At 38.7% G+C, this 25424-nt stretch overlaps 1 protein-coding gene across 7 annotated transcripts in view; it reads left to right on the top strand.

Annotated features, from left to right (window-relative positions):
- LCLAT1 (lysocardiolipin acyltransferase 1) overlaps positions 1 to 25424 on the top strand; it is a 118634-nt gene that overhangs the window by 23602 nt on the left and 69608 nt on the right. For 3 of the 7 annotated variants that reach the window (XM_061475470.1, XM_061475468.1, XM_061475467.1), the window contains 2 exons: positions 17295 to 17463; positions 20362 to 20560. In XM_061475470.1, the coding sequence (XP_061331454.1) occupies positions 17295 to 17463; positions 20362 to 20560 (368 nt within the window). Of the gene's footprint in view, positions 1 to 12934; positions 12954 to 17294; positions 17464 to 20361; positions 20561 to 20661; positions 20795 to 25424 lie in introns of those variants that run through there. The other 4 variants (XM_061475472.1, XM_061475473.1, XM_061475469.1 and 1 more) reach the window with 3 other exon arrangements.

The raw sequence follows: 25424 nt of genomic DNA, 5'->3' as shown, positions 1-25424 counted from the left end.
CAATTCTGGCTTAGTTCCTCTTTCTAAAACGAAGGGGGTTTTGACTTAGATGTACTTGGAAACTAGATGATCTTAAAGGTCCTTTCCAACCCTAACTATTCTATGATTCTATTGCAGCTCAGTTTTGCTTTTGGTGTTATTTATACATTTCCAACGTAAACTGTAAATTCTTAGCTTGTTTTGAAGTATCAGCACATGTAAATACTGGTATTTGCTCTTCAGCTGGTTGTTCAACTGTATAGGAGCCCTAAGCAAAAACTTGCTGATGTGTTTGATTTTTACAATCCTGTTTCTGTGTTCTTGTCTCTGAACGAACAAATAACTATAAGTAGCTGTTGGAAAGGCCGAGTTCTTGTAAACTAGGTGCACACTCAACAAGCCCCTGGATAAACTAGGCAAACTAAATTTCCTAGCTTGGTCGCTGTTCACTCGTTTGAATTGGGAATAATTTGACTGGGAACAAATGTGCCTGTTCCTGAGTCAGGAGGGAAATTATCCATTGAATATGGTTGTCATGACAAAAGGAAAAAAAAGTTTTGGAATCAAAGTGGCACTTAAAATGTTACCACTTTAATGGTTGTATTAAATAGTCTGTTATTAAGGACTGGTATCCTATTGCTAATGCATTGCATATGTAAAGAGTGTGTCTGTGGAAAGAGGTTAGGGTACTCATGGCATTAGTAATAGTTATATCCTTGGGACTCTTAGAGAGTAATAGATTAGCCTCATAGCATGCTGAGTAAGGAATCCTTGTGTCTGGTGTGTTAATCATCTGTGGATTACTTCTTTTAATTTATAATATCTTGTAAAAATCAGACCATCTAAGGGAATATTCTGGTGGTCATGGTGATGCTTGGCCAGTGTGCATTTGACCTGGGATGGTCTTTGAATACATGTGATTATATGGAAAATAAGTTTGGTTGATCAAATTCAGTAATGTTTGTAATGTGTTTTACTTAGCTGTTCATGATACATGGTTACCTTTGTCCAGTTTATCTAAATGAAAACTGAATTGTCTTTATGGAAGCAAAATTATTAAATCAAAATATGGGTCAATAGCAGAATAGAGGGAGATGTTAGATACCTGCATGCTAGTGTTTTAAAATAGGGCAATCTTCTGGAATCTTGTCCTAGACAAACTGTTGTTGGCTAAGTGAACTGAATTGAATAGCCTTCCATAAACATTTGATTACATGATCGACTGCTATCGTCTGGCTTTAAGTTTTGAGGAGGATAACCCCATGACAAGTAAAATACTGTCTGACACAGTTTTTTTTAATATCTTCTGGTGGCATTGATGAAGCGTATTCTTTTGTACGTGTAAGTCAGCCGGAACAAACTGAGAGAGAACTGAAGAGGGAGCTGTGTTGCAGAAGCGCTTCATCTTGCAGGCTTTCTCATTGCTGAAGTTTGTTGTGGCTCTTCACGGGTTTGGTCACTTCCTGCAAGTAAAAAGAAAAATGGCATTTTCCATCCTCACTTCTTGTCCTCTTCATACATAAATGTTAGTGAGCCTGATAACCTGGGTCTTGAACTGATCTCTAAAACACCTTGAAGGGGCTAACCTTCATTATTTGCTGAAACTCTGTGCAAAACTCTAAGCTGTGTGAATGCACAGCAGTGATTGTATGTGGTTGGAGGAAGACCTTTATTCATAACAGGAAACTTCCATCTACCGTGTTTCTTCCCTTCCTTTTCTCAGAAGAAGAACTTGAAAAAAAACCCTGCCAAATAGTAGCTTTTGGTGGGTTCTGAAGTCACAAAAAGGTGAGGAGAGCGAGGCATCCCGGAGGTTAAGTGTCTCTTCAGCTTTTCCTACTGTGATTGCAAATTTTACTCAGGAGTTCTAAAGTATTAACCCCCTGTAGATCAAGCCTCCATGAAAATAAGCTGTGTGTATATTTGCTGCTTCCTAGGAAGAGAAAGTAGAGTTTTCTTTTGTGAAGTTAGATTATAGGATCAGCCTACTGAATGGAATGAAATGAGATGGGGAATGAGGGGGAATAATTCCGATGACCCAATTTAAGTTACTTATGTAAATGCCCAAAATGAAATGAAGGAAATCCTTCTTTGATGGATTGGTACTAGGCTTGGCAAACTCCAAATTGCATAAGGTAGTTTTGATCCGGGATTTAAAAAAGTCTGTACTACTTTGCTGCTATGAAGCAGAAGGCAGCTAATTTCTTTTCAGTTTAATCTTTTCTCTCAAACATTTGGGGGAAAAAACCCCCAACCCCAAACAACAAAAACCTTACTGCAGAAACACAGTAATGTTATTGTGATATTTATACAAAAGAGGTGAATGCTGACTTAAAGGCATTTCTTACAATCACTTCAATTCTTTTGTCCTCACTATCTGTTTGAGCTAAAAGACTGGAAGAAACGTGTTCCTTTACATAAGCATGTCTCGCTCTGGAAGCTGCTTGTGGTTTAATGTTTCATCACATAATGGCAGCTTATATGTGCTGCCAAGAGACCATTACTACTTCTACTTGTGCTCAGGCTGTTTCAGAGAGATACCTTTAAGGTGAGAAAATGCATATTTACCAAATCCTGTCATCACTGCCTGTGCAGTGAGAGAGCTTTGTGTGAACTCTTACCCCATTCCACCAAGCATAATTGCTGACGTTTCTGTGGAACAAGTTGCATTTAAAAAATTAAAATAAAAAGATGAAATAAAAGCAAATACTGGAATCAAGATGTGATTTACAGGGAGAGGCTTTAGAAATGGCTTATGTAAATAATGAAGATTATTTGAATGTAAATACTGCAGTCTGTCTAGAAAAAGTTTTGCTTTCTGCAAGGAAACCAATGGGCAGGTTCATCTGATTTGTTAGAAACTTAGAAAATGGGTTGTTCTGTAATAAAAACATGATACTTTGAATTTTTTTTTGTTTCAGCCCCTAGTGTTACTCTCTGAAAGCACCAACTGCAACTTTACCTCCGCATCCTTTGCCTAATGGGAGTATATCAAAGAGCAGCACATGCTGGGACTAGCACAGGGCTATGCATGTGCTATTTGAGCAGCCATTGCTTCCAAACAGAATTACTGTGGCTTATGTTGTCTCAGCATTCTCTTTGAAAAGACTGTTATTTGTCGCAGGATTAAACTGATGGGTGAATTTGTTTGTTGAACAAATGAATTAAAAGAGAACTTTGATTGAGTAGTATGGGTAGCAATATCTGTATTGCAAGCTGAGTTAACTCTGTGCATAGCCTATAAAACTTCTATTCCTAACTATTGATGTAGAAAGTTGTTTACATTTCTTGATATATTCAAATCCAGGGCAGAGGGAAAATGAAGACTTAAAGAACAGTTTCACGGACATTTGTCTTCAGTACATTTTTTTCATGTGCTCATCAATACAGCAAAATTAGTAATCAGCTTTAATTGCTCAGCAATCCTCGACATCACATAGTCCAATGATTGATTCCTCTTACCAGCGTTACTTTAATAATATATGTTTGATACCAAAAAAAGAGATGTTTTAAAGAACTGGCTGTGAAAGCTGCTTTTCTTACAGTAGTGGTTCAATAAAATGTTCAGCTGTGGCTGAATGGGGAAGGAAACACACGTTGTAGCTTGTATCTAGATTGGAAAAAACCTGTCGGTATGATAAATCTTGGCTGATGTTGAAAACTCGGGGCTCAGCAGGAATCCATGTGTCCTCAAATTTTCTCCTTACTGTGCTTTTGAAAACTTTTTACGACCAGGTTTACCCCTCCTTCAGTTTATGAGACAAGGGTTCTTGGGAAGGATGGGCAATGGAAAACTCTGGCTGATACATGCCTGAGTCAGGACATTTGTCTTCTGCGTATAATTGGCTTCAAATTGTCTTTGTTAGAAGGCATGTCGTTTTGCCTTGCTTGGCTGTAATACAGGTTTCTCGTTTGACATAGTAAATTCCTTTATTCCCACTGCTGCATTGTTTAGGCTCTTTCTGTCCGCTCTGTCTGGTTGTTAACCTGCGACAACAGCAGGAGCAGTGAAAATCATTGGTGTGAGAAGAAAGTGCTGAGTGTTGGTCAGCTTTATGTAAGATTAAAAATGATATGTTTTAGCCTTGAGAAATTACGGGCTTAATCTAGGTTCTTTGTGTTAATCCAATACTATATAAGAGTATTTTTCTCACAACACATTTGTAGATACCACAGTAGAAGTTGCAAACATTTATCTTCTATTTAAGCCATGAAAACTGTATTATTAATCTTTAAATAAAACAATATAATTCTCTGCGTATTTCTGTAGAGAGCTGTTAAGACCATCTACATACTAAGAGGTACCCTCACGGAAAGACAATATTCTTGTATAAATTCAGATCAAAGTACATATGAGAAATCATACTTGTGTTAAGAGTGGGAGCACTCCAAAGAAGTGTCTGCATATGTTCCCCTGTCAAAATTAGGAGTTTTAAACTTAAAACCTTGCTTTTAATTTAACAGTCACATCTTAACTTTTCCAGAAGTGTCACTGTCTCAGTCATTGTTCAGCGTGGATGTGCTAAGGGGAGGATATCAGAACTCTGAAGGGCAGGACCCTTGCCTTGCTTGCCACTGGGGCTCTTATTTCAGTGCTGTTGTGGAGAATTAGGTTTCAGGGTGTGCTCAGGATGAGTTAAGATATACAGGAGTGTTTTTCAGTTAGGTGCCTCCACCAGAGTAGAAATTCGTATGCTATTCATTCTGCCCATGAGCTTGGAAAGCAGCATCCCTACATGCCTTCTTGGTTTTATTCCTCTGGGAAAAATGGCAAGTTGACCCAACTGCCAATTAATTAATTCATAAGGTTTTAGTAAGAGAGCAATTTTACTGTCTTGCTTTGAGGAAGGTCTTGTAACTATAATTTCTCTAAGTAGTTCCCATGCTTTTGTTAGTATTTGTTTATGGTAGCACGAGTACCCTTAATAGACTTCAAGTAATACTTTTGTATTTGATCCTTGTGTTGCATTATTTGCCATCACTACTTTTACTCTTGTTTATCAAGCTGTTTGCTTGATGGTCATGCTGACAACAAAAATATTTCAGAGCTTAACATCTCAGTATAGGGTAAGATAGCTGCCTGTTCTATGCTCAGATGGAACAGACCTCAGAAAAATGTCTCTTAGCTCTGGGACATAAGAACATTTCATAGTCAATGCTGTTATTTTTAATGCTAGCACTTCTGTATTCAGCTTTGTGGCTGTGCTTGTGATGTTTTCTCTTAACTTCAGCATGCCTTGCAGCCATGCCAGAAGCAGACTAGCTTTTTTGAGGCTGTATGGTTTTGGATGTAAGGATATACTGTCCTTCAGTTATTTGGGAGTACTGAGAGTTTCAGCAGTGTATTTACTTGCATAAGACACAAGGAGAAACCTCAAACTGATGATAAGGGAAGGGAAGCAGAATGTCATCAACACCTGGTTTTGACACATCTGTGATTTAAAATTTCCCCAATAAAAATACTGCTTCCACAGTGACCATTGCAATGAACTCATTAAAGGCATTTCAGGAGCTGTGGTTGCATCTGGGAATTCTTCTGAACTAGAAAGATGTATGTGCTTTCTCATATATCCTTAGCCAGCTGTTCAGGTACTTCACTTATTAATGAATGTATTTTACAGCTTGAAGATAAACTCTTCTAGCTTTTCTTTCTGTGATATGTTAGTATGCTAATCAGAAACAGCACATGCTTTCCAGGAGTTCTGGTTTTGTATTATCTTTTCCTGAAAGTTCAGGGCACTTGGTAAAAAGGGAGACATATGCCAAGGTGTGTTCCCACTTGGAAATAACTAAGAGAATGCTGGATCTTGGAAGAGAAATTCTTGTAGCAAGAGGTGAGGAATAAAAAGAAGAAAAACCTTATAATGAATTGCTCATGAATTGCTCGATCATTAAATCTGTCTGGCTCTAAAGAAAATTCTAGATACAGCTGATATAAAACATGTTCCTTGACTACAGAAACAGCTATGAGAAGATTCCTGACTTAGGTATTCCTGGTAGCATTTAGGTATTTCTCTACAGCCAAATCTGTATAATATCTTCCTTTTTTGGATATGATTTATCTAGTGCAAAAATTGAGTCACTGCATTTCGTCTTGGTTTCCTTGTTTTATTATTATTACTTTTAAAGGGAAGAAGGGAAACCAATAAATAACCTTCTCTAGACTACATCTACTTTGTCAGCTTCTCCTCTATCTTCCACATGATAGTGTTGGTGTAGGTCAGGGTATTCTTCTGGCTTCTCATCCCTGAAGTATGAGCAGTGTTGTTTCCTTAGCTATCCAGACCATTTTTGCTTCAAGAACCAGAGTCTTTTGAAAGTCGTTCTGTCTTTTTGTTCCTTTCTCCTACCACTTTGCAGCATTTAAGGCACTTTTGTAGCAACATTAGCTCTACTGAGTTGGAGACTGGGTCAGCTGCCCCAGATTTTATCTATAGCTCTTGTGAGGTTTTCCTTCTTTCCTGCCCCTTTTCTTTGCTTGACAGCTGTTGTTAAACTAGATCATTACTCAGGTGTAAAATCTGGTAGTCCTTCAATAGCCATAATGGCTTATTTCCCTGACTAGGTCACTTGTTGTCCTGTAATTATTTCATGGATATTTTATTCTTGGATTGCCTAGCATTCATGTCTCTGCCACAACATGTTTATCTAATGAATCGGCCACTGACAAATGAATTTGCAGCTGACAAACTCATTCTTACTGTAATACTGACTTGGCCTCTGTGGTAGGAAATCCAACACCTGTTAAACCACTTCTAATTCTTTTCTTATAAGCTCCTTTAAGTTTTGGCAAACCTTATTAGAAACTGAGGTTCTGTTTCAAATGTGCTACTGTTTTACATAATACAAAGCTAAAAAACCCAAATCTTAGTTTTAGATGTTGCTTTTTTCCATTTGTCTTCTGGCAGCTTAGTAAAGTATTGCATAAGCCCTGGCAGATAACTTCCCCAGTTGCTTCAGCATTGAATTACTTTATTTAGCTTCTTACACTGGTAATTTGTTAAAGGCTAAAGTGACCTTGCTAAATGTTCATGCAAAACATTTTGTTATTCATTTGTCAGTAGCACTGGGTCCTTTGCGTCTAAATGCAAAACACTCTACAAGTAAGAATCAAGTGTTTGTTCAAGTCTTCTATGTGTTTGAGGGACCAAAGCTATTCAACGTTAACAAGAAACATGAGTTGCTTTATTATACTATATTGGTAAAACATTTTCTGGCTTTGAGAACACTGAAGTTTAAAGAAAAATGTTGTTTGTTTAATAGAATTGGATTCAGTAGCCTTGGAACCAGAAGCAACATATCTGCATCAGCCTGCTGCTGTGCATGGGCTGAGAATCCCTGCTGAGACACAGAGCTTTATTAGCTCGAGTACAGATCATCTAACTCAGCTGTGTGTCCTCCCAGCAAAGCTTACTTCTGTGCACAACACCACGCAGATGTGTGAAGGAGGTTTTTACATGGTGAAATGCAGTGCTCTGTTAGAAATGGCTTTGAAGACGTGGATTGACTTGAAGCCCCAGGACACCGCTTTGGAGTTCTGTCAGAAGATAAGCTTCTTTTTATAACTGGTGGAAAGAATGTATTGTGGAGCTGAAGACGGGGTTAAAGATACAGTTCTTAACACTGGTTTGTAATGTAATCTTATAAATATCCAGATATGCTGTTGACTGATGCTGCTGGTGAGCTATGCAATTGAGATTTGAAGACTGTTCTCTAGAAGGCTCTGAAAAGCACAGCAGAACTTCATCTCCTACTGTAAGGTCTTGAAGCAGAAATATTACTAGTTAGTAGTGGGACAGCAGTTTGGCAATAATGTGGGTTTTGGTTACATCAGTTTAGGTGTTCCACCTCCACCAGAACATAGCAGTTTGAGAGCAGGATTTCATGTCCAGAAATGGAACAAATGCCACTAAACTGTTTCTGCTGCTTCTAGTGGGGGTGAAACATTTGTAAAGTCTCTGCAGGACTGCTGCATTTTCCCTTCTTTGTTTCGAAGCCTTCCAGGTAACACACCTGTTCTTGCTACTTTACTTACCTTGGAAAGCAACCAGCCTGTATGCGTAACTCATTAGAAAACTACCATTTAGGTGGCTTTTAAAGTTATTATAACCACGTGATCTTTGCTGATGTGTAAGTACGCTTCAAAGTGCCATGTGTTCCTGAGACAAAGGCAGCCCTGCAAAATTTCAAGTCCTCTGAAGAATGGAATTTTCCAATTAAGTGGGTAGAACATTTTAAATGTTATTTGCAAATGTTTGGGTTTTTTTCCTATCATATTTGTCTTGGAAAAATATTGAAAAAGCCTGAGGCAGTTGCGCAGACACAAAGGCTTGGCAGAGTTTCTGCAATTGATAATAGCAATTTATCTTTATCATTATTAAGAAAAATCCCATAGTGACATAAATTTGTCTGTAGGCACTGTTCACCGTCTCTCATACAAGCACTGTTTAGGCAGAATAACGTGCATGGTAGGGAAAAAAAGATAAGTCTCTCTAGTTTTTCTTTTCAGAAAAGCTTTCCATAAGCTGATCTTGCAACTGATTCTAGGTGGAGACTCACTGGCTTCAGTGAGTTTGCTGTTAGGGTTTTTAGCATGGGGCCTGCTGAAGTTTCACAGCATGTAAAGTGCTACTAAGAAAAGGAATAAAGTAGTTTAGCAATTCTGTTGTTTTACAGGTGATGGCTGTCATAGAGATATTTGAAAAGATAAAAAAGCAGCCTTTGATTAAAAAGAAAAACAATTACACAACCAACTGTGCCATAGTATTACCCACTGAGATTCACGTTTATTTGCAGCATACATTATAACTGGAAAAGCAGGAATTGTTTGGGGTTAATAAATTTGTTCTGGAACAAAGAGTTATTTTGTAAAGGATGCTCACAGATACAAAGCTTTAACTGAAACTTTACAAGTTGGGTACCTTGCTTAAGGCCTCCAAAAATCTGCTTTTACATCCCCCCTTTTTATTTTCCTATTTGGACTCTTCAGGATAATATGAGTTAGCACAAGTGTTCTGTCATGATTACTATGCTAGTGATGGTCGGTGGGTTTTGTAGCTTGTTCAATAGGCTGTTTGAATTTTGTTCATGCACATCTCCTGTGTTTCTTTTGAGTTGGTAAGCTGATGAGAAAATTCTGTCTTGATGGAGGTAGGAAAGGCATTAGAAGTTCCATGGATGTATCCTTACACAGAAGGGAAACGTGAGGTACTATATGTAGCTTGAGAAAAGACTTGATCTTGGACATAGTGAACATGGCAGAGCTTTTAGAGCCTTCGGAATTCAATGTCTTTTAAAATTGTGCATACAGGATCTGTTTGCAGTGCGTATCAATAACTTGAAGAGCTTTCACTGTTCTCAGGAAGTGATTTTGGTTCAATGCCAGCAGCAGAGATTTTCAGATACTCTGCTAAACACTCTACAAGTTTTGTCTTTGAGTAACTGTTCTTCAGCACAGAGACCTTGATTTCTGTTCCTCAGCTGAGGATTTTCTTGTGAAGTAGGTACTTCTGACATTATAAATGCCACCCTTCCCTGTCAAGAATAGCTGTGAACTAAAGTGTTGGGGTGCTCTTATGCAGGGGGAAGAAACTGTTTTATTGGTTTGCTTTTAATCTCTCCAGTTACAAAGTGGAACGTTTTATCTGTTTTTCATATTTTTTCACTGGGACTTGCCCTCTGCCAGAGTTGGTCAGCTATTTGATCTGTTGTAGACTTTTAAAACCAGAGGACTTAGATTTGCCAGCTATCGACCACAAGTAGCTTTTTTTGGTAAGTTAGACTGGGTCTAAAGCTGACCTGCAGCTTTTACGTAATATACCTAATAAAACTCCAGAATTGACCACTGCTCCATGTTTGTGCAAGGTTATGGGATTTTTTGGTTTTATTTAAAGACAGGGGATGAGGGAGATGGGAGGAAGACAATACCTGCCAAACCTATATTTGATGACTTTTTATACTGGTTACTGTTTCATATAGGCTTGTGAGGCCACAGTAACTTGCAGGGTAGTACAGAGTACAGCTATGTGTGGAAAGCCATGAAGAAGTAATTAGAAATTATTTGTGTCTGTGTAATATGCATAATAAAAAATGAGTTAGCTTTTGGTAGAAAAAGCTCTTGTGTTCTTCCTGCAGCAGCTCAAATTTGCCAATTAATCTGTATTTCCTGAATATAGTAAAGAATGAAAGTGAGCTACTTTTCCATAAATCATTCTTTTTTTCCTCAGGAAGCAACTGTAGCTGTTGCTTGATACCCTCTTACAAATGATTTTAAATACCTTAGCTCATGCTCTCATTGGTCTAATGGTAGTCTGGAGCAACAGTGGAAAGAGCGCAGGTAAACAAGAGTTGAAAGAGCATTGGATAGATTTGGTGTCTGTACCCTGAGTGAATTATCTGCTCACACTATCAGAGGGCTGTACTGCGAAGTATCTTAGCCAGGTCTTTTTGCATTTGGAAAGACACCATTACTTGGAAGAACAAATTAAATATTCTATTAAATTTTTTATTGAATTATAATAGTCATATTAAGTCTTGGCAAATAAAAGAGTTAATAAATTGTAAGATGCAGCAATAATCATGTTACTGGTAATATTTACGGAAATTACACATTAAGTATGGTACTTTTTATTTTGTGCATGTGTAATCTAATACCTGCTAGACTGTTACAGAGGGTGAGGGATGTGGTTTGTAATGGTAATTATCTTTTATTGCCCTATCCTGTATTGTTTTATGATACACGGTAAATCTCTTGCAGGTTTTTAAATGCAAGAACTGAATAAGAGGGAAGTAGTTTTAATGGTCAAGTGCATGTTTCTTCATGTTTTTTCTGTGACAGTGATCTGTGCCACATTTGTGTGTTCCTTAAAATACTGCAGTGCTCAAGAGAAGGATGAGAAATAAAATATACTTCATAGACAAGCCTGTGGAGGCTGATGGAGCTTCTTGCCTGTATCATGTGGGCTACTGATTAGAGTGGATATATGTGCAATTAATAATTCAGCTTCTTCCTGTCATTGCTTCCCATATAACCTCTGCTATTTGTGCAGTTTTTTAACTGAGGCATGACTGAGAAGTTATGTGGTCAAAGAGGTGGGTTAAGTTGTAGATCTGGCAGTACAATGGAGTTGGTCTACAAAAGCATGCTGTGAGCATTTTTCTTTTTACAGTGCAGTACTACATCAAAGCTAGTGTTTTGTTCTGAGTGCAAGAAGAGGTAAAAATTTCCTTTGAAATGTTGTGATGAAAAACCCCTAAAATGCTCAAACAGAAAAGCCTGATTCTTTGCTGGGCTTGAAACATTCTGCTGGGAACTTTGCCTGGCTAATGTATTGTCACTTGGCTGCTGGCTTGGTGGTTGCTGAGACCCCTGCGTTGTTACCCTGGGAAGCTGGAAAGGATTTTACAGCTGCCTGAGCTTCTGTCTTGGTGATTCTCTTTAGTAAACAGTGAACAAGTAAAAGCTGGGGTCATTCATCCGATGGCTTGTTTAATGGTCACCTCTGGAGTTGGCAGTCTTTGTGCCCCACTTGCCAGCTACTTGAAGTACAGTTCAGTTCACCGTGATGAAAGTTGGTAAAAGTCGTTGTGGAAATTGTGTCGTCTGACTTGGAAATGATGTTTCAGAATGCAAAATTGAACACGGGAGCTGGAATTTCCAGCCTGCCTCTTTCATTTGCCATACTTCGAGGAATGAAATCAGTTTGCAGTTGACTGCTGGCTTTCTTTGCAGAGCTGTTAGAGAAGAGGCATCATTGGCTGGCTATGTGAGTTTCTGCTTGATTTTAATTGAAGGTAACGTTTACCTTTTCCAGTGGTAATTGACTGAAAGAAGAATTAAACCCAGTGCCTAGTATTCCCAATTCAGTTCTTGAAGACTAATGAACAATTTTATGGCCTGTTCTGATTGAATGGAAACATACTGACCTGGAACAATACAATGTTGTTTTATTGGCACTAAAGAGCCTTTCCTTATTTTTTCAGTAGTGTAATAAAACCTGATCTGCTCACTGCAAATCAGTGCTTAAAAATCTCTTCAGTTATCAAGCAGCTGGCTCTGTTTGTCCAGGTTACTATTGCTTAATTCCATGCTGGGCATTAAATTTGTTTTATGTTGAACCTGGAAGGCGAATTAACCTGTTTGTACAAGAACTTTGAATTAGCCAGGAACTGTTACAGGAACGTGAAGCGTGTGGTGAGTCTTGACTACCGTGAAACTTCTACACCTTTAATTTTAGAGCTTGTGTTGTTTCTTACCAAGTAAACTTATTTTAGGGTGGTGAGGCACTGGAATGGGTTGCCCAAGGAAGTTGTGAATGCTCCATCCTTGGCGGTGTTCAAGGCCAGGTTGGACAGAGCCTTGGGTGATATGGTTTAGTGGGAGGTGTCCCTGCCCATGGCAGGGGGTTGGAACTTGATGATCTTAAGGTCCTTTCCAACCCTGACTATTCTATGATTCTATGATTTTGCATCCTTTGCCTGTTTACAAGCCATAGAAACGGTTATGAAGAAAACCTACTTTTCTTGGAGAGAACAGGCTGTTTAAAACTTTTTGAAATCATCATCCTCATAACAAGCTGTGGTTTGTCTGTCATTCCAGCTGTACCTGGAATAAAAGCATGTATAGGATAAGCAGAACAAGCCAAAATCTGATCACACGGTGGTGCCTCTGCTTTATGTTACTATGCAAACAAAATGTTTGCGTTAGAATACTGAGATAATTTCAAGTAAATATTCTAATAAAGGTTAAGTTTACAGGAATGCAGCCAATTTGGAAAGCAATTTGTCCTGTTGTAGCCAAGAATTTTTAAAATGAACTGAAATGTGAAACAAAAATTGTATTTTATGAATTACTGTTTCTTGTTACCTGGAGACGGAGCATGTTTCCCTTCTGCTATGGCAACGAGAACATGTGAAGTACAGTACCCCAATAACTTGGAGTTCTGCCACTAAATAGATGAAGAACGACAAGCCTGGTATGAGGGTGCTGTCTTTCTCACAGTTCGCAGCTTTCAGTCTGAATCTTAAAAGAATTTCACTGTCTCTGACCCACACAGCAAATGGAAAGTAGCTTTAAGATGCATAAAGGCTGTATTACATGCTAAATCCAGTGCTGAGAGTGATTACTGCATTAGGAAGAGAGAGCTGTCAGCAGCAGGAAAGGAATACTTCTGCACCTTGAAAATGCTTGGGCTCTTTTAGTCAGACTTCCTATTGAATCCTTTAGTTAATTTCTTGGGTGTCTCATCTCCGACATGAATCATCTCCCAGTTTCTTTGGTTTGAGATTTTTCACATTTGTTTTAGATCATTTTACAAGTCCTTATTAAGTACTCCTTTCCCTTTGAGATTATTTGGTTGTTTTTAACATCATGTTTTGAAGCTGCTGTATTTTGTAGCTGTTACTTTTCTTGCTGAATGCATATGTTATATTTGGGGTGAGTGACATATCTGTAAATTTAATTTGATTCTAAGCTAGGTGTTTTAAGGGGCTGATAGATGCAAAAGGGTGCTAATAGAGTCCATTCCCTGTTGTCTTTGGTAGTAGGTGCCTGGGAATTCCTCAGGTGGCTGGCACAATGGTAAACTGCGTACAGTAAACAGCCAACACAAGTTGACACCAGTGTGCAGAGCCCAGCCTGGCCTGGAAGGAATGCTGATCCTCCATGCCAGTTGTGCAGTCCTCAGCATTACAGCGTTCCTTCTCAGCAGGGTGTGTGGCTACTTGGAGCCTTCTGCTCTTTGCTGGCCCAAATAAGCTTGTTGGTTGAAGCTTGGAGCAACCTGCTCTGGTGGAAGGTGTCTCTGCTGGTGGCAGGGGGTTGGAACTGGATGAGCTTTAAAGTCCCTTCCAACCCAAACCTTTCTAGGCTTCTGTGACTTTCGCTGACTACCTCAGTGCCTGTGCTGGCGGTGGCCAACACCCAGCATTGTGTGGTGAATACCCATCCTTGACTGTTGACGAAAATGAGAGTGTATATATAAATGTTTCTAAACTGACATGTATAGGTGACATGCATTTTAAATCATGTAACCTGTTTCCTGGGCTCGAACACCACCACGTGAAGCCACAACGGAAAACACATGTGTTGAGTGTGTTAACAATTTCACCTTGTTGCTAAAGTGAGCTTGCTGAGCACTGTTTCCAGAAGGTCAACTGGATGGTGGCTTTCTGCTGTAAGTTCTTCATTTTATCATAGGTTTCTTTCTCATTTTGCAGTTTTTCTCAAATTTATGAAGGGGTAGTTGTTTTTTCTGTTCTCATACCTGTTTGCATGTTCTGTGCTTTATTGTGGTGGAGGTGATTCTGAGACAAAGTCTATCCATTATTTTGGATAAATGCACACATATATGTGTAAAGCTGTATAATATATATTATATTATATATAAGCAATAAGCAAAATGTATGTATCACGCTTTTAAATGTGGCTGCAAGAAAGATAAATGACATTGATTTAACACACGTGGTATCTTTTGTGTCTAGAAATTTAACCCAATAGAATGCAGTATAATTTATATATGCATGTACTGTAATGTTAAAGAAAATAGTGCTGGGTGCTGTTTGAAGAAGAGAAACCTTAGAACTTCCCTGGGTTTTTTTTTCATAGCTCAGATGCCTTCATCTTAAAAAGAGTCTGCAATAGTCTTTCACATAAAAGAGAGAAAAGATGTTTTTTTTTTCCTTGAATATTTGGCTCTGTGCTATGACTTGAAGGAGGGACCAGTATAAACTGTGAAGAGCCCAGCCTGTGACTAAGTGACCTACATTGCTTTCCTAGGAGTCAAGGAGGATGAAAGAGTGATGTCTTCCAGCATTAACTCTGTGGTTACCTGTGTCCAGTAGTCAAGTGTTTGGAGCCAGGACATGCACCTCTGCATTGTCCAGGACCTGCTTGGAACCAGAGTGTCTGTCTGGCAAATGTCATTGTGTCTGACCCGATGAGCAATGGCTCTGAGCAGCCTCACAGAGGACCAGAGTTGCCTGCTGAAGCTAAACGAAGTCATGTTCTGTGTCTGCTAGGGGGTTTTACCTGTCTGAAAGCTCTCCGTAGGTGTTCCCAGATGTTTTGTTGTGTGATTTCCTCAAAAAAAGCTTGATTAGATCAAACACATTGAATTTTAATCCTCCCTGCTGCCTTTTGCAGTAGGTCTCAAATCTTGATTTGTCAGGAGAAGGCCTTTTCTTCTAGGGCTGCTGCAACTAATGCTTTTCTTTGCCCTTTCTATATTTCCTGTCCTCTGTTTTATTTTCTTTTGTCCTCTGCTACTTTTATTTTGGACTTTCCACACACAGGTTTGCAGTAACAAACACAATAAGGCAGTTGGATCATTGTTCCTTCAGTGCAGTGCTCTTCAAGGATCCCTTGATATGTCAGAATTGATTAGTGTGTGCGTATGTAGACAGCTGGTTATTTAGTTCCTGCTTTTTGGCAGGAAAGAGAGTGCTCTGTGCTCCAGGATGTGAATAATGTGTATTTGTTTGAATTCCGATTTCATTGTGGTAAAATATTTCTGATATAGGTATCAGCAGACATTTGTGTTTAGTGCTGCTTTATTTGTTGCTATGCTGCAGGAGTTGGGCTAAATGCAGCTCGCTGTGTCTCTCTTACATTAACAGATTTGCATGGGCTCTTCTTTTGGCCTTCCTCCAAATATGTACAGTTTAGAAAATCGTTTAAACCCAGAAGTATCCTAAAATAGAGCTACTTTCTTGTCAACATGAAATAGCAGAATAAAACTGGTGTGCTAGCAACACTAGTGTTGCCGTTTCTCAACTTCTGAATGCTTTGCTGTGCAAACATTATTGCTATGGACGTTGCACAAAACGTGCTTGAGATAAATCATGTATGTTACATTACACAAGGCTTAATGGATTACTTTTCCATTGCTCATTTTAAAATGAAAAACATCAGCTTCCTGTTTTGCTTGTCTTGAAGTCCCGTCCATCTGAGCTCTTACAGTTTCTAAAATAGCTTGTCAAAAAAGGCATTCAGTGAAGTGACTGAAAAGTGACTTCTACTTAACCTTTGGTCTTCTAAACAATTGGTTGAGTCCTAAATAGATGAAACCAGACTATTTTTAGGCCCATATCTAGAGAATTGAGATTTCCACATTTGCTTTGTCGTAGCTGGTAGTAGTTGCTAAATTGTGAAAGCTTGTAGCTATTGCAAATGCTTGGAGGATTGCTGAGTGTTCCGCCATAATGCATTAAGAAGCTCTGTGCACTGTACATTTCAATTTATAATGAGGGAGTCTGGCTGGTAGCACTGAAATATTCCCAGTCTAGACTACTGGCTTAAAAAACAGAGGATATTGGCTTTTTGGTGGAGTAAGATGGAAAATAACTGATAAGGGCAGTTGAAGCACAACAGACTTCAAAAGGTCTCAAATTCTCTAAGCCAGGGTGGGTCGGGAGGTTTCAGCCGCTGCTTGCCTGCCCCGCTGAGATGAAAAGGAGCTGGTATTTGAAATGGTTGAGCAGTCTCGCAAGCTTTGAGTGGTTTCTGAAGGAGGTCACATGTAGGGTGTTGTTAGGTGGGGAAGACGAGTTTCTGCGACACTGTGTTTACCAAGAAGAAACAAAATGGATAAAGAGAAAAAGCAAGGTTCCCTGTCTTTAGAAAATGCTAACGTTGATGTGTTGCCAGTTACAACGATAATGGCTGAAAAGTTTCATCTAACAAGTGTTCTTAGGTGTTTTTAGCAGGGCCTGTTCTGATAGGATGAGGGGTGATGGTTTTAAACTAAGGAGGGTAGAGTCAGGCTGGATGTGAGGGAGAAATGTTTTACAACGAGGGTGGTAAAATCCTGCCCAGAGAGGTGATGGATGCGCCATCCTTGGAGAGGTTCAAGGCCGGGCTGGATGTGGTTCTGGGCAACGTGATCTGGTTGAAGATCTCCCTGCTCATTGCAGGGGGTTGGACTAGATGTGCTTTGAAGGTCACTTCTATCACAAACTATTCTATGATTCTGTGATTCTCTTCTATACCTCATTAATACCTCTGGATAACAAAAATGGCTTGCTCAAGAGTTTAGAATGGAACTACGTTGTGTACTAAGCGGAGGAAATTATGATGTATCTGTTACTTTTATGAATCCCTTTAATACCCCGTTGCTCCTTACAAATTGCTGTGTTTATGAAGTCATTCTCTTACTGCTGCTTGTGAAGTAGAGCATCTTGATTGCGTTTACTGTCATCATGTGTTGTTAGCCATGGGAAAAAAAGGAGGAATATTGCCTCAAACTAGACTTATGGACTTGAAGAGTTATGTGTTTACTTTCAGTTTATCTAACACAGTGCCAACTTTCTTTTTTCAGAGCCATGGTGTCATGGAGAGGGATATACTTTGTACTTACACTATTCTTGGGAAGTTTTTTTGGAAGTATATTCATGCTGGGTCCTTTTCTACCTTTGATGTTTATCTCACCAGCCTGGTATCGCTGGATCACCGATTCCATTGTGGCCACTTGGCTCACGCTCCCAGTGGTAAGTTTCAGTGTGATGAGTCAAGTTCTGGGCAACTGTTTGTAATACCACGATTTAGTTTGCTCACTTACACGTTTAATAGCTGTTTTCTTTCCATGCTTTTGTTAAAATGGACCTTAATACACTTACTAACTGTGGAGACTTAGGTTTTAGCTCAGTGATGGAGATTGTTCCCCTCTTCTTTAACAGTTTTAATTTAAATGTAAATGTAAGCTAATACCATGTCTTAATAGTACTCTTGAAAAGGCCTTGTTGTGACATCTCCATCCAGTGTCAGTTAGATGCTGATCAGAGGGGTGTAGGTGAAGCACTAGGAAGCAGGATGACTTTTTAACATTACATACTTCCTAAATGAATAGTCAAACAAACTACTCGTTTCAAGTGTGCTCCAACTATCTAATTAGGAGAATTACTCACTGCCTGGTACACTGTTGCTGATCTTCACTATTCTCTTACTTAATCCCTCTTAGAATTTAGTCCTTGTAGTTGAATTAGAGCAAATGATTTCAGCTGAAGAAGAGCTGCCCCTAGAAATGATGTCTTCCTCGCTTATAGTGCATCAACTTTATAGGTATAGGAGAAATATACCAATATATATTTCCGGCAATATATATTGGAAACCAATAACAAAGCCCTTCCCTGAATTGTTCCTGAGGAAAGGCAGTATGAATGGGATCTGTCTCTTCATCCATCCTCTGAAAACAAAGGGGCTTTGTTCCATTAGGCCTTTAAAGATTTGTTTAACTTTCTATGAAGTAAAATGCTATGTTGGTGTGCAGAAATACATCTCTTATGTCATAAAGTTTTATCTTTAGTGCGTATCAAATAATTTACTTTTTCTGTTTCTGTCTTGTGTGGTTTAAAAGGGATGTGAGCTGTTTCCTGTTCTAAAACTTTTGTCCTTTTCACCATTACTAAATGCAATGAAATTAGGAGGGAAGAAATAATTACCCATAAAGGGAATAGAGGGATTGTTAGTTCCTGTGATGATGAAATTTAGCTGAGTAGTGATAGTGTCATAGATTGACTCTTTCACTGTTTGTGTCCCAATTCTTCTAAAATTGCAAATCCCAAAATCAGATACTGGTCTTCTATCCGATTAGCTGCCTGAGCTTTATAATTCTGGATCATTGCAACTAGTTTGTGATAACATTTGTTGTCCAGAAGTTTGATTTCAGCCCACACTGGACCTAAACCAAAATAATTTGAATACTTTTGTGAAAAAGATTGTTTTGTAAGGATCTTGGGAATTTAGGTTCAGGAAAGAGGTCTAAAAAAGATTTTGCACCCAACCGTTTTGAGGCTCAGACCTTGTCTGCATTAGTTTTCTGCCCTTATACTATTCCATTGTTAGTTAGGAGAAGCAGGTACTTGGGTTTGTGTCTCCAGACAATAAACTAATGTTAGACCAGTTGAACTCCAACAGGGAAACTCTGACCCTGACCTCTGTGGTGTAAGAAAGAAACTTCTACTTTCCTCACTCCTCTGCCACATGCTGTTTCCTTTCTAGCAGAGTCTGTAGGATGGGACAGTGAGGTGGGTCTTAACTGTTTCAATTTAGTTTGGCTTATCCTAGCGCTAGGGTATGTAGAACGGGATATCTGTTTGTTATTATGGTTAAGTAGATGTTAAATATGTAATGTGATTCTTATTAAACTATCAGAAAAAAAGCTGCTTCTTTCTTTCCTGAAAAGAAGATAACTGTTTACCATTTTGAGCTCTACAGCCTGTTCTGCTTTTGCAGTTGTCCGCAGTTACTCTCGACAGCAATACCTTTGCCAGAATTATAGTGAGCTATGAATAGTATTAATATTTGGCACATAGAATGCTTTTCATTCTGAGAGCTCAAGCCATTTGCAATTGTGAGAATGTCATTCCCATTTTACAGGTGACTTAAACTGAGAAATGTGTGTTCTTTGAGGTTCTGTGGCCCAGAGGTGACAGAAATATGAACAGAATAGAAAGTGGTTTTACTTCCTGGAGCTCTGTTTAAATCCCCAGACTTTGCTTTTTTTCTGTATTTTTTCTGGAGAAAGAATGAGGAGGAGAAGGTAAGGAGGTAATTTGAAGTTCTGTACCTTAAGGCCAAATGTTTATTCCTCTATGTGTCCAACCATGTTTTGGTGATTTCTTTTCCTGCACTAACTAGGTTGGACAGTATCCTGCCAGTGGCCCTGATCTTAGGGCTTTGAGTCCTATCTCTAGGTAGTATCTGTTGTCTGCACCTGGTTCTTGGGATTTTGGACCTTTCCACTATTTTTCCACTAGGCTTTAAAAGGTTGCAAGGCACTAGCATTCAGCCAGTTGTGGGGTAGAGGCAGGTTTCTAGGTAGCAGTGTAGACCTGTACAGACCTAGGTCTGCTTTAATGTACTGTGTCCAAGCTTGTTTGGGATTTCTCTCTCTCTGCTGCTCTTTGTGCCATTAGGTTCTAGCTATTTTTGCAGGTGGAAGTAAAGCACAAACCTGCTGACCATTTGGATCCAAGCAGAAAGCAAGGCAGCTTCTGATGCCTTCCCAGCCCTGCCAGTATTGAACAATAGATTATTTGTGCAACCAGTCCCTCCTTAGATTACCTACCAAGTTATAACTGATACCCTTACTTTTATTCGTATTTGATAGTATTCCAGGAAAACCAAGGAAAGGTAAGTTTAATGTTGGACATTGACTGGAAAAGAGTGTTTTTTAAGAAGCCCTATTTAATTATTGTTTCCTCTTCCATTAAGCAGCTGACTGTTACTGTGGGAAAGCTGTTTGCTTTATTAGAAAACAGTCAGAAATTTGTTTACCAGTGATTATGGGAGTGACTAAGTGAAATAATGCAAATGAGTTTTTATTGCTGATGGGCTGATGCTTTTCTTCTGGGAGTGCAGCCATAAAATTGAGACATTATTTCTAGGCCTTGCTGGAAATGGTGTTTGGTGCCAAGGTGGTTGTCACTGGTGATGGATTTGTTCCTGGAGAAAGGAGTGTCATTATCATGAACCATCGCACACGAATGGACTGGATGTTCCTGTGGAACTGCCTGCTACGATACAGCTACCTCAGACTTGAAAAAATCTGTCTCAAATCCAGTCTCAAAAGCATTCCGGGATTTGGTAGGTGGCTAAACCCTTTCGTTTGAAGGGAAAATGTGTTTAAATTTTGCCTAGCACTGTTCATGCCCTGTTAAATAACCTAGGTTTAAATTCTGTTTCAGTACTTTAAAAGCAAATTGTGCACAATATGGGGCATATTGAACGATTAAACCATAGATCTCCCAGAGGACACCTGGACTTCATACTTAAGCATTTCTTTTTAAAGATACTACATGTGCTGCTGTTTGCTTATAGGTAAAAATATTTCTGCTTTATGTACTGAAAACATTTGTCAAAAGTTTGCAGATTTTTGAGTCTTTTCAAAGTCTCTTTCAACTCTGTGTTTTGATGCTGTTTCACCCCATGTTGCAAATGTTCTCATCAAGCCTCTTTCTTCATTATCAAATTGATACTATTGAGAAGATTTATAAAAACCGAAAAGCCCTGTAGGCAATTGCAGAGTTGATGGTTCATTTTAATAACTGTAGTTTTAAATTGAACTTGGTTACGTAAAATATGCTGTACAGGATATGAAATAATCAGTATTTATAATGGTGTAGGCTGGAAATGGATCCGAGTTGCATATGCTCGGAGAAATCGTTTCAGATAGGCCAACAATTGATGTTCAAATGATTTCTGAATAAATAGGCAGACTTAGCTGAAATAAAAGCATCTCTCTGCCTTCTTTTTCTCTCTTAGATTTATTTGCTGTTTTATACAAAACTAGCTTGGGTAGGATATGCATCAACTTTATGATGTCAAAAGAGTAACTTTATTTATGGTTCCCTTTTGTCAGGCCATTTATCAGAACAGATCATTTTGGCAAGATTCCATACCAAGAAGCTCTCTTACTTTTGTGCTGTTATTGCACTCACTTGCTCAGCCTTTAGTCCTCTTAAGTAGGAGCAGCAACTAGGTAACATACTTTCCTTTCCATAGCAGACAAACATTAGGGTTAGTTTTACTTGACAAAAGCCATTTCTTTTAACATTACAGGTAATGAGGAAATACATATTTAGAGAAATGTTTTAGCTGTATAATGCAGCAGAGATGTTTTGAAATCCTTTCTGGAATGTGCTTCACATGCAGCTTTTAAAGTAGGGATGGAAGATGCAATCAGGAGTATCGGCTGGAAGGTTCACAGGTTTATCTCTTTGAAAGTAGCATATATTCTGTTTATAAGAAAACATTTGTATGTATGCTTGTTAATACCTTTAATGAAACTGAAAGGTCAGCTCCAGGAGCTTGGATGCTACGTTATGCTTGACAAAATTTGTATCCTGAAAGGCTGTTAGGAGTTATTTAAAGGTTGATTTTATTATACTTTTTTTCCCTCTAATTCTCATTTCTTTGCATAAACTGAGCACATCGGCTAGACTTGATGAGTAGGCTCAGGCAGATGGAGCTGTAGCAGACAAGTGTTAGCAGACTACAATGCCATCTTTGTTCAGTCTGACAGAGTAGCTTAAGGTGCTAATGAAATTCTGGGCTCATGCTTCACTTTGTGGGCTGTGATGGTAGACATTTACTCCTGGTGTCTGTGCTATAGGATTGTAATTTCTGGCAGTAGAGTAGGTGCCTGGATCTCTAGTGTTATAATCTACTGTTATTATGCCAAATCCCTAAGTACCCTCCACAATATATAGGCTTTGAGTATTTTGGTTGCAATGTTGTGAATTACAGCTTATTTTTTAGTAAACTGTTAATGTTGTGCTATTAATCACAGGAAGGGAATTAAACTAAACAACATCCTTCACTCAAGCCATAATTTGATGCCTAAAATTGTGAATGATCAGCTTCTCTTCTATCATAGTGTATCTAAAAAGAGGCCTTAGAAATACATGTCTGTGTTCAGTCAGGCTGTGTTTTGGGTGCCAGGTTCTTGCAAAAATAAAGTATTCCCTATAGCCACATAATCAGGGGATAGTTGGAGACTCTTAGATTAAATTAAGATTGCTGGAAGAAGATGACTGTATGCAGTTTGGTAGGGCAGTGATATAGTAGAGGATGGTGTCTAAAGAGGACAACCCTGAATCTCATAGGTAAGAGCAGAATTTCTCCTGCTTGTCTCTGCTATGCTATGTGATAGACCTTTCATAGCTGTTTGTCAGATTTAGTTTTGGGGTTTTTTTAATTGTTTTGTGTTTCTCACGTGAAAGTTTTGTTTGTTTTATGAGCTTGTAAAAGTGAGAAGATAACTTGGAAATCAACTAGATACTTACTATAATTGATCTTGAGATGTTGCTTGTTTAAGGTGTAATATTTGTGGAAATTAAACCATCTACTTTCATCATGTCTTTCAGTTGCATCTTCTCACATATTTATATGAATTAGTTGCACATAGTCGAAAGTACAGGATTATGGATATATTCATCTATTCGCTAGATGTAGCTTAATGGTAATTTTGCTTTGGTTTTGAGAAATACTTTAAAAAATATAGTGTATTGCTCTCAGTCCCTTTTTTTTCTGATATTTCAAAGGCTTTTTGTTTTTTAACAAGCATTTAGTTTCAAATTATGTGTGAGATAAGGTTTATAATGCAACGCTTTCCCCAATTCTGAAAGCCTGGCTAGTATTAAGCATAGCACCTTTGTTGTCGTAAGTACTTTCTCATTTGGGATGTAAAAATAGGCCTATGAGAGATTATACTCATCCAAGTGGTATATAAGATAGGTGAAGAGCAAAGCTTGTCATGGAAATAGATCCGGAGTCCTTGTTGCCCCCTTTGTAGGTTAAAAGTATAAGGGTATCAGATTTAATAAGCCTGTGTTACAAGTAGGCAGTTATTTTCTAGTTAATGATAATTAAAATTGGAGGAGTCAGTATTTCAAGGAGTCTCACTGAGTCATTTATCTAGTTCTTAAGTTATTAATTCTTTGTATTCCAGTGTATGAAAATACTTTAAATTGATTAAAGGTGAGCCTTAAAATAAGAAGTCCAAAGAAAAACAGATGGTCCTCTCTTCCTGGAACTGTGGCTTTGGCTTGATAAATTGTGTGCAGTAAAGTTTTCAAAAAGAGGTATTATGTTTCAGTAATCTCAATTTCAGATACATTCTTGCAGTGTTTCAGTCCAACTTGCCAAAGTTGGTGTCTCAAGGGAGCACTGCTCTGCTCATAGCTGTTGCTGCAGTTTCTCATCTGACATCATCAGGAACTACTGACACATTCTGCAGTGTCAGTTTTCAAGGAGAATTTCTAATGGCATTGACAGTTTCCTGAGTAGTCTGACAAGCCAGGATTTCTCTACCATACTTGTAATAGATACCTACAACTTGTACTCTCGTGTAGTCTCAATTAAGAAGGTGTAGCACTGGAAGTGATGCAGATGATGATGCAGTTGTGTTCAGCATGCAGTATGGGATGCATACTGGTCAAGTAGGTACCAAGGGGCGCGCACAGTAGTGTCAGATGACCCGTTAATGACTAGGAAACAGTTGCATTCTTTCTCTTTTTTTATTTTGCTTCTTAGTTTCTTTTGTAAAAGTCTTGTGATATGAACCAGTGGAAATAGAGATCAAAGAATCATAAGATGGTTTAGGTTAGAAGGGACCTTAACTATCATCCAGTTTGAAGCCCCTGCCATGGGCAGGGACACCTTTCACTAAACCAGGTTGCTGGTATACTGCGGAGTAGTTAGAAGCAAAGATAACTGAGTAACTGTCCAGATCTTCATCTCTGAATTCAAGTTATTCTGTAGCTAACATTGATCTAGAAGATTACACTGCAAGGTGTAGGTATGTTTTACTTGTTGTTTTTTTGCTTGTCTGGTCGTAGTAGCTCTCAAAGGCTCAAGTTAGGTTTGTTTCTTGCTCAAAGTGCCAGGGAGGGAAAAAATATAAAGGACTTGTGCTCTGTTTCAGTGCTGGCCTTAACCTCACCAATCTGTTACTGCAGTTCAGTTGATCCATTATAGCTGTCCATGTGTGCAAGCTTCGCCTGAAGCAAATTCAAAGTAATTTGAGTCACCTTAGTTTTCAATGAAGCAAAGCAAAACAACTCAAATGATCCTGCCTTGGCCACGGGCTAAGAGCATGCACACCGACAACTGTGATGGATCAGCTCCCCTGAAGTAAAATATTGGTGTTGCTAAGCCTAGAAAATTTTAGCATTTAACTGAATTGGAGTATCGTTAAAGCAGCACACTACAGGGAATCTGTGCATTTATATTGGCATGGAAGTGTTTGTGCTGCTGCAGCTACTTCCATAGGCAGGGGTATAAATACTTCAGCATAAAGCATCTTTGTTCAGGTTATAGCTGGATTTGCATTCAGATCTTTATCAATAGAGCAGATTGGTTTAAAAAAATCAAAATTGTAACCTACTGAACTTTCTAGTAGAGCTCATGCCTTGAGTGTCTTTGTTATGTTAAAATAGGCTGGAATGCGAGTTTTGAGGAGCTGTGACATTTTGTCTTCTAGCAATTCAATTATGAGCTGCCAGACTTTAATTACCTTAGAGTTGTTATCCTACGTGATTTTGAAGTGGAAGTTGAAAAGCATGCTCTTTAACGGAAAGAACAATTGTTATGCTAACAGTTGTTCACAGTGAAGACTCTCTTGAAGAAGGTTTAAGTGTGAGGAAAGGATTATTACTTGGAAGCAAAAATACAGTTTAATTTGGTTGTAATTCTACGTGCATTTTTTTATGGATAAGAAAAGGCTCAGGTGCCTGTTTCCCAGCTTGGCTCTTCCAGAAAAGGCATAATAGGAATATTTTCAGAAGTATACTACAGAAATTCTCCTGCCTCTGTCTGGGAGGGGGAGAAAAGCCGCCAAACAACCAAACCCTCTCCCAACCTTCATTAAAACTTTCCTTATGCTTTCTATATGATAAGGACTCCATTTTCTCTCCACCTCCTTTGTCCCTCCAACATGCCCATCAGA

This window comes from Pezoporus flaviventris, unplaced genomic scaffold (genome assembly GCF_033815535.1).
Source record: "Pezoporus flaviventris isolate CSIRO_AGI_PZ_B2104156 unplaced genomic scaffold, CSIRO_AGI_Pfla_v1 ptg000083l, whole genome shotgun sequence".
Lineage (NCBI taxonomy): Eukaryota > Metazoa > Chordata > Aves > Psittaciformes > Psittacidae > Pezoporus > Pezoporus flaviventris.
This window is presented reverse-complemented; position numbering and strand designations above follow the sequence as displayed.